This window comes from Nerophis lumbriciformis, linkage group LG08, assembly GCF_033978685.3.
Source record: "Nerophis lumbriciformis linkage group LG08, RoL_Nlum_v2.1, whole genome shotgun sequence".
Classification (NCBI taxonomy): Eukaryota; Metazoa; Chordata; class Actinopteri; order Syngnathiformes; family Syngnathidae; genus Nerophis; species Nerophis lumbriciformis.
In genome coordinates this window covers 29111275-29121429 of record NC_084555.2, presented here as the reverse complement: position 1 = coordinate 29121429, position 10155 = coordinate 29111275, and the positions used below count along the sequence as shown (strand labels likewise).

The window sequence follows — 10155 nt, the reverse complement described above, 5'->3', positions numbered from 1 at the left end:
ACTGCTCCCCTCACCTCCCAGGGGGTGATTGAGGGGATGGGTCAAATGCAGAGGACAAATTTCATTACACCTAGTGTGTGTGTGACAATCATTGGTACTTTAACTTAACTTTAACTTTACACATACAAACTGTAGCACACAAAAAAGCACATTTAATAAAAAAAAACGTTATTATGATCTTACCTTTACTTATAAATTAAGTCCATGCGCCGCTGTTGTGCTGGATTAATGCACCCCCTGACGGGAGTGTTATATCAACTAAAGCCCTCACTTCAACTTTCCACGTGCAAGATTGAATTTATTTAAAAAAGTGTAACCGAGGGTTTATAAATGTCGCCTATACTGTATGAAACTACAAAATAACAAACACGGAGACTCCAGTTTACACGAGGACCACTTTATTTACCTTCTTTCAAAATGGATGAGCATCTCTATCCTGGAATAGGTTCTGTATCTTGGATGGTAAAGAGTTTTGGGATGCCCTAAACATAATTTGAGCAGTTTTAAAGTTGATCACATCGTACAGTTTAAGTTGCTTTAACTCCATGAATAGTGGATTTGAATGATGTCTGTAGTGAACATTGGACACAATCCTAATGGCCTTTTTCTGTAGAGTGACTAAAGGCTGTAGATGGGATTTATAACAATTTCCCCAGACTTCAACACAATAGTTTAAATATGACATAATAAATGAATGATACAATAACAGCAGAGCATTGGTGTTCAATAAATGACATGATCTCCTCATCATTCCAACACATTTAGCAACTTTTGTCCTTAGGTAACTTATATGAGGCTTCCATGCGATATTTTCATCTATTACCACTCCTAAAAATGAATTTTGTTGAACATATTCTATTATTATATTCAAATATTCTATTCAAACACATTCTCACTGTTCCAACTGTGTGTCATGTTACAGTGGCCAAAAATAATAAATATACCTGTTAAATAAAACCTCTGACTTGTTTTTAATGAATACTTGGACCTCATGCACTCCTATATTTTAATGTTGGTCATTATGGTGGTACTTGGAGAGCAAGGTTTTTTCTGAGGTGGTACATGGGGGAAAAGATTGAGAACCACTGATGTAGTACACAAATCTCCATAATAACGTAAAAAAAATAAGTCAATTTGACCAAGCAAAATAACAATCTGAAATTTGGTTTTATATTACCATTCTAGTGATTGCTGACTTTGTTCGCACAAAAGTGTACTACATATAGTACATCACAGCAACATGTCACAGTCCAGACTATTTCAGTGTCTTCGGTGACCATAACGTTTCAGTCGGTAACAATCGGTTTCTCTTTTCTGTGTGTTTTACTCCAAGCACCCACGAGACATCCAGTAAACACAGCGTGAGACTGACCCCGAGGTAATTGTTGAACACACTGTAGACTTTAAAGGTTTTTTTTGGTTTCTGTGTTTATTTATGTTAGACAGTTGTTTTTAAACAGCCCTGGAAATTACATACTCTTTGGTATTTTGGTTTTCTTCTGATCTTCCACATATGGATGTCTCATCATCCCAGAAATGTTGAATACATGTTAAATGTCACCACACATTTGTCAGAATGTTCTGTATCTGCTAAGATAATAACATTGTTGTACATGTTATTAGACTCTGCGTCCCAGCTAAGCAGATGTATATTCTAAGTGCATTAATTTAATTTGAATGAATACATTTTCGGGACCAAATATGGTGTCAGATGTTTTAAAGATAATAATAAACGAATTTAAATCTATTACCTCGGAATGAACACACATTCGTCCCTGAACTATCGCCTCCTCCTGGCCTTAAACCCGCAATACATCAACAACAAACGACTGTTGAAGGGCAAACCTAAAGCCAGCCCACGCCCATTGATTGGTAGAATTTACGATTGTCGCAATCTGATTGGATGGTCTCACGTCAACGTCATGACGAAAGAGGAAGTGTGAGGAAGGAAATCGCTGCAACGCCGGCGAGAAAGAAGCGTGGGTAATATCAGCATTTATTTATTTTTTTCAGCAGTCTGGCATCTTTCAGAATAGTGCGGGCTTGTTGAATCGGTGTAAAATGTACCGCCGCTATTGGTCGCTTTGGCTCAACGAGAGAACATTAAACCTGAGCTGCATATTGCAAATGACAGTGTCACAGCTAATGCTATATTTACTGTACGGCGCCATCTTTTTAAAGTTCTAGTGTTTATACGCACGGCTGGTGGCTGTTTGGCTAACTCTTAAAATGACCTCTCTTGCCCAGTCAATGTCACCTCTCACTCATTTGTATCATACTGTACCTTTCTACAGAATAAATTGACCAGATGGTCGGTACAATGGTAGCAACCCCTCATATCCAAGTTTAAAGTTAAACTATTCCCTGATCCAGGCAGCACGGTGGTAGAAGGGGTTAGTGCGTCTGCCTCACAATACGAAGGTCTTGGGTTCGGTCCTGCGCTCGGGATCTTTCTGTGTGGAGTTTGCATGTCCTCCCCGTGACTGCGTGGGTTCCCTGCGGGTACTCCGGCTTCCTCCCACCTCCAAAGACATGCACCTGGGGATAGGTTGATTGGCAACACTAAAATTGGTCCTAGTGTGTGAATGTTGTCTGTCTATCTGTGTTGGCCCTGTGATGAGGTAGCGACTTGTCCAGGGTGTACCCCGCCTTCCGTCAGATTGTAGCTGAGATAGGCTCCAGCACCCCCCGCGACCCCGAAGGGAATAAGCGGTAGAAAATGGATGGATATTCCCTGGGGCAGCACGGTGGAAGAGGGGTTAGTGCGTCTGCCTCACAATACGAAGGTCCTGAGTAGTCCTGAGTTCAATCGGGATCTTTCTGTGTGGAGTTTGCATGTCTGCCCTGTGACTGTGTGGGTTCCCTCCGGGTACTCCGGCTTCCTCCCACCTCCAAAGACATGCACCTGGGGATAGGTTGATTGGCAACACTAAAATTGGTCCTAGTGTGTGAATGTGAGTGTGAATGTTGTCTGTCTATCTGTGTTGGCCCTGCGATGAGGTGGCGACTTGTCCAGGGTGTACCCCGCCTTCTGCCCGATTGTAGCTGAGATAGGCTCCAGTACCCCCCGCGACCCTGAAGGGAATAAGTGATAGAAAATGGATGGATGGATGGATGGATATTCCCTGGGGCAGCACGGTGGAAGAGGGGTTAGTGCGTCTGCCTCACAATACGAAGGTCCTGAGTAGTCCTGAGTTCAATCGGGATCTTTCTGTGTGGAGTTTGCATGTCTGCCCTGTGACTGTGTGGGTTCCCTCCGGGTACTCCGGCTTCCTCCCACTTCCAAAGACATGCACCTGGGGATAGGTTGATTGGCAACACTAAAATTGGCCCTAGTGTGTGAATGTGAGTGTGAATGTTGTCTGTCTATCTTTGTTGGCCTTGCGATGAGGTGGCGACTTGTCCAGGGTGTACACTGCCTTCTGCCCGATTGTAGCTGAGATAGGCTCCAGCACCCCCTGCGACCCCGAAGGGAATAAGCGGTAGAAAATGGATGGATGGATATTCCCTGGGGCAGCACGGTGGTAGAGGGGTTAGTGCGTCTGCCTCACAATACGAAGGTCCTGAGTAGTCCTGAGTTTGCATGTTCGCCCCGTGACTGTGTGGGTTCCCTCCGGGTACTCCGGCTTCCTCCCACTTCCAAAGACATGCACCTGGGGATAGGTTGATTGGCAACACTAAAATTGGCTCTAGTGTGTGAATGTGAGTGTGAATGTTGTCTGTCTATCTGTGTTGGCCCTGCGATGAGGTGGCGACTTGTCCAGGGTGTACCCCGCCTTCCGCCCGATTGTAGCTGAGATAGGCTCCAGTGACCCCGAAGGGAATAAGCGGTAGGATGGATGGATATTCCCTGATCCTGAGAGTATGCTGTCTGTTATCACGCCACAAGAGGGCGCCAAAGACCCCTAACCTCTGTAATCATTGTAATCAAAATGTCTCGAGGTGTTCCAGACATGACATGTAATACGGCTTGTGCTCAATATGCATTTGATCAGTGGTGTGCCGCCTTCTCTGCTGGCCTAACATAACCAGAAATCATGATCATAATTAAAGATAAAAGTAATTTTTAATTTACTTTCCCTAAATATCTAAAAGTATTCATGTTCTCTTCGTGTCACATTATGCTCCTTCCAGCGCTGTTGTTTTTAGGTTATATAGTTTTTATCCAATCGGAATTCAGCTTGCTTATGTTGCCATGTTGTACGAAATCTGCCAGACGCCTTCAGAATTAACAATGCGGGCGATTTGACAGACAGTTGCGATAGCCAATCAGATCACGAGTTGTTGTCATTAAGGCCTTCTTTCTGACCTAAGGCAGATATATATTGTGATGTTATGAGCTAGGTAACATAAGAACTCCATTACCCAGCATGCCACAGTAGTGAAGAGCATGCACAGTGGCCCCAATTAGCCATGCCGGCCGGCAATGGGATGTTTTTGATGAGCACGCTGTGGAGTAAACTTTAAGAACTCAGCCAACACGCCTCGTCTGCGTCTTTTATGATTAGACAAGACAACACATATATTTGCAAGGCCGTTTTCAAGAAGGATATTTGAAGAGAAACTACATCATGTGAGACGATGTTGGCCAACCCCGGAATCTCGAATGGGTTCTACAAAGTGTAAGTGCAGATATTTTATTTCTTTATTTTTTCACGTTTAATATGTTTTTTGTAGGGCCGCAACAACTAATCGATTAAAATCGATTATAAAAATAGTTGGCGATTAATTTAGTCATCGATTCGTTGGATCTATGCTATGCGCATGCGCAGGGGCAATTTTTTTTTTTTTTTTTTTTTTAATAAACCTTTATTTATAATCTGAAACATGTACAAACAGCTGAGAAACAATAATCAAAATAAGTATGGTGCCAGTATGCTGTTTTTTTTTCAATAAAATACTGGAAAGGATAGAAATGTAGTTTGTCTCTTTTATCCAATTATTAATCGATTAATCGAAGTAATAATCGACAGATTAATCGATTATCAAATTAATCGTTAGTTGCAGCCCTAGTTTTTTGCAATTTTAATTTTGACAGTACCACATAAGATATGTTTTAATTGCTGATACGGGTTTATTGATTTTTAAATGCGCCAGAAAATAACCCGTTTTGTACACTATTGGTGGTGATTCAATGCGCAGTAGTGCGTAAATGTGTTCTTGTATAGTATTTCTCCAGCAATGGTCATGTGGTGACATAAATTATGATATTTTGAGGGGTAATCATTGGACACAGGACATCACTGAAGGCCTAGGTGGGAAGCGCACGGCTCGCCACTGCATTTGATGATATACCAAACCCAGTGACGGGCCGTGCGTTTCTCACCTAGGCCTTCAGTGATGTCCGACTTCAATAAATACCTCTCAAAATACCATAGTTTATGTCCCCACATGACTACGACTGGAGAAATACTTTAAAGAAAGAGACCTGCGCACTATTGCGCATTGAATCGCCTCAACAGCGTACAAAACTGGCTTTAAAAAATTTATAAACCCTCATCAGCAATTAATATATCTTCTGTAGGGCTGGGCGATATGGACGTAAAAGTATATCTCGATATATTTTTACTTAAACTTGATAATCGATACATATCTCGATATATTTTGATCGCGATTCACTGAAATTGATGTGAATGACAACTGCACTGTAAACAGACAGTGGCACTTTTATTAACCCAGTTAGTCAAGATGGGTATTAACAGCACAGAAAATAAACTGTTTAAGTAGCACAGAATTACATAACATAAATAAAATAGAAAAACAAAGAATGTATAAATAAAATAGAAACATATTCTTTCTACATAAAATAAATAACATAGCTGTGCAAATAATACAAATTGTATCAAACTCAGATAAAAAATTAATTTGCAAGAAGGCACTTTTTAATTCCCAGTCGACGATGTAATAGACTGTCACACACGTACGGTTCTGTGGTCCTACTAGACCACATGTCTGTGGTCAACGCCAAGTAAGTGACTTGACTTAATTGTGCGACTATGATCTTGTTGTTTGTTTCAAAATGATTCAACTATTCAATGTCAAAATGTAAAGAGTAGAAATAATGAACAAAATGTCAGCTACTGTCTTGTTGTAAAACACCAATGAAAATCAAATGTAGCATTTAGACAGGCTATACTGTAGCAAGAGTCATCACATGTCCACAATCATGTGTGTTCTTAAATGTGTATTCCACGTCTTCCATGTCGAAAGCATTGATTTGGTCTTACATGGTAAACAACTCAAATGTTGGCCATTGCTTTATCCAGACGCATGCATTTGTTCAAATGTGGCCAAGTAGATGCATTGTGGGTTTCCTGGACAACGTCTACATCGCTAAAAGAAAAATCTAAGGAAGAGAATCCCTCTGCCATCTACCATTAGTTTTTTTAATATATAAATCACCCACTTGAAAATTCCCTCTTCTCTTCTACAACTCTCTAGTCGTCATTTGGGACGTCTGTTGTGATTTCCCTTGCTTGTTCCATGACCCGCCGTATGTTGCCTCTGATTGGCCTAATCTCAACCAATCGTGACTCATCATAGTAAACAACCAACCAATCATGGATGTTCTTATACGTGCAAGCACGTCTTGGAAGGAGGAAGGGGAGGGGTTTCGTAGCCCGTGGAGGGGAGCGGGGGAGAACAAGGGACACAACAAATAAGCAGTGTTTGGTTATTTTAACGTGAAATAAATTATATTGATATTACGATATTTTCATATCTTGTTTAAAAATATATTGATATATCGTACAAACTCGGTATATCGCCCAGCCCTAATCTTGCGTGGTACTGTCAAAATTAAAATAATTGTAAAAAAACATAATAAATGTGAAAAAATAAAGAAATACAATATTTGAACAATTTGTAGCACCAATCCGACGGCGTAAAAGCCAGTGGTTCCGCTCGTAGTGATTCCAGCAGAAGTAGCGGGCAAACTATAGCTTCCGAAGTGGACCGACCTCGTCTCAGTAGATCTTGTTTCTCTTTAAATATGCTTCTTGATAATAGCCGTGCAAATATATATCTTCCACCTAATTTTCTAGTTTTGCTCTCCTTCTTTGTGGGTTAAAAAAGTGACTAAATAAATGATAAATGGGTTGTACTTGTATAGCGCTTTTCTACCTTCAAGGTACTCAAAGCGCTTTGACACTACTTCCACATTTACCCATTCACACACACATTCACACACTGATGGAGGGAGCTGCCATGCAAGGCGCTAACCAGCACCCATCAGGAGCAAGGGTGAAGAGTACCGGTGATTTATCTGCTTGCCGGGTATGGCTCCGGTGACACTTTGTGTATTCGCAAATCAACACTTGTGATTGGATACTCACTTGGGAACGATAAGTGAGCATCCAATCACAGTCACGTTTAACGTTAGGCTACCTTCATGGGCTACTGTCAACAACTCGGGATCTGATTGGCTATCGCAACTGTCTATCAACTGAATGTCCTCTGTTTGTTTATGCCGCTAATGTTGACTTAGAAGGTCTGCGGCGCTGGCAACAAGTTAGCTTTAACGTAAAAACAAGGACATGAAGAGAATATACTTTTATATATTTTTGGAAAGTAGATTACAAATAATTACCTTTTATTCAATTATGATCATGATTCATGTTAGACACACCACTGCATTGGATATTACATAATTAAAAGCAACATTAAAAGAGCTTTGGCCATTGTGGGTTAAAAAAGTAGCTTTATCTGTTGATCTGCATAGCACCGCTGCGGCTTAAACCAGTGAGTCAAAGGACGCGTAAATGTCACGTTCAACACGAGGCCAGCTAGAAGGCCTTACCTTACAACAACTCATGATCTGATTAGCTATCGCAATTATCTATCAATTGTATATGCCCGTTCACTTACAGTGCACAGACGCCCGCATTGTTGATTCTTATGGCCCCAGGCAGATTTCGTACAGCTTGATAACATAAGCTAGCTGAATTCTGTTGGATAAAAACTGTAACCTAAAAACAACAGCTCTGGAAGGAGCATAATATGACATGAAGAGAATATGATTTCTTTTAGATATTTAGGGAAAGTAAATTAAAAATTACTTTTATCTTTAATTATGATCATGATTTCTGGTTATGTTAGGCCAGCAGAGAAGGCCTTGCTGGCCCTGACGGCACACCACTGACTAAACCATTTTGAGATAAATGTATAACCCATCACAATGAAAAAGTTGCTTAAACGTAGCAATTCTAAACACTCCGTGTCTCTCAGTGGTTGGTCTTTACAGGATGTCTTTACAGTAGCTTTTAAGTGTTTTTAGTGTGTGTGTGTTTTAATTTTTACAGTGTTTATTTAATTGGAATGGCTGCCTCTGGAAAGCTTGCATCTTTCCGCCTACCTCCCTTGCCCACTGTCAGTGAGTTGATAAAGCTGTACAAGCTGCGAGCTGAGAAACAGCTTTCTCAGAACTTCCTGTTGGACTTAAGGCTCACAGGTTGGTCTGTCTGCTACGCGTGCGCACATGCACGCACACACGCACCACACACACACACACACACACACACACACACACACACACACACACACACACTCACACACACACACTCTCTCGTCTAGCTCTATCTGCATTGCACCAATACCTGCTCCCTCCTATTCCTCATTATTTTGTCTACACCAGTGCACTTCACTGCTCAGCTCCACGGAGCCTTGTTTCCAGGCATTAAAAGAGACAGTCTTTCCTGTTTGGGTCATGTTGAGGAAGTCCTCTGCTAAAACGAATAAAGCAAGTCATCAGCCCTATTGGAGCTTAATGTAATTATCAGTGATGCACTGCTGGCCTGATCTGCTCTTTTGTTACTGGGCAAGGTGACCGTTGGATTAATGCATCTCATATCCATAGCACACAATTCATATACATTTGGATACACAAGACTGATTAAGTTGTTTGATTGGAGCATGCTGTGTAATGTACATGATTTATGAATTTGACTTGCTAAGTGTGCATAGGGCCATACAAAAGCATTCAGTAGATCATCCAGCTCCATCTTTTCAGACAAAATAGTGCGCCAGGCAGGCAATTTGAAGAATGCCCACGTGTGTGAGGTGGGTCCGGGTCCCGGTGGCTTGACCCGCTCCATTCTGAACGCTGGGGCTACAGACCTGTTTGTGGTGGAGAAGGATTCACGCTTCATCCCCGGATTAACGGTAAATGACGTTCTCCACTCGGTTTGTGTAAATGTCATTGCACCGGCTTGTCAGTGTTGATGGTGGATAAATGCCTTTGTCTGTCCATTTAAGCCAAATCGATTCATCCACTGCCTCATCATTAACCACCTGAAGAACGACTGAGGAGAATGACTGGTTTCAGTGAATATATATATATATATGTATATATATATATATATTTAATTGAATGTTGTTTCCACAGTTGCTGTCTGAGGCAGCACCGGGCAGGATGAGGATTGTCCATGGTGACATTCTTACCTACAAAATGGACAGAAGATTCCCAACAAGTATCTGTAAGCCTTGGGAGGAAGGTGAGGAGATTACACTAAACAAGGGTATAAAATCCATTGAGCTAAAAATAGACCTGGGCCAATATTCGATAAGTTAACTAACCGAACAGTAAATGAAAATTAACTCGATAAGTTTTCTTGATAACCGCGGTGTGCATGCGTTGTTACGAGCTTCAAAAGGCAGAGGGGTCACTCTTTGCTGCAGTTGTGTGCTTTTGTACTACATGCACATAAGCGGTAGTAATATTAACAGTTTTAAAACTCCTGACTGTTAGTATTATCGTACTAAATTAAAATGATCGAAAAACTGTGATTGATAACCACACTTTGATAAAATTATGAATCGTCTAGCGTTAGTTTGCTAGCTAGCTTAAATGTTGACATGAAAACAAGAGACATTAACATCTTTCTGCATTAAAAAACATCATACCCCAATCAAAACTTGTATAAACACATTACTGTCTAAACAAATAAGATACAGTATTCACATTGAACATATAGGTTGTGCTGCCTTTTTAGACCATCGGGTTCACCGAACTATAAGGTGCATTAAAGATGCATTTGATTTTTTTCCTACATATTAAAATACTTCCTTTTGTTTTACATAACATGTAATGGCGTTTCTTTGGTCTGAATGTTGGGTTTGTTCCACCCATGAGAATTGTGGAAAACTTTTACATTGCTT

General features: G+C 40.9%; 1 protein-coding gene across 2 annotated transcripts in view; it reads left to right on the top strand.

Annotated features, from left to right (window-relative positions):
* Positions 1-1885: 1885 nt before the first annotated feature.
* tfb1m (transcription factor B1, mitochondrial) overlaps positions 1886-10155 on the top strand; it is a 77219-nt gene continuing 68949 nt past the window's right edge. Inside the window, exons 1-4 of one of the 2 annotated variants that reach the window (XM_061968612.1) lie at positions 1886-1983; positions 8301-8449; positions 9008-9159; positions 9383-9491. In XM_061968612.1, coding sequence (XP_061824596.1) covers positions 1904-1983; positions 8301-8449; positions 9008-9159; positions 9383-9491 — 490 coding nt within the window. In that variant the 5' untranslated portion in view covers positions 1886-1903. The remainder of the gene's footprint in view (positions 1984-8300; positions 8450-9007; positions 9160-9382; positions 9492-10155) is intronic. The other variant, XM_061968613.1, reaches the window with a different exon arrangement.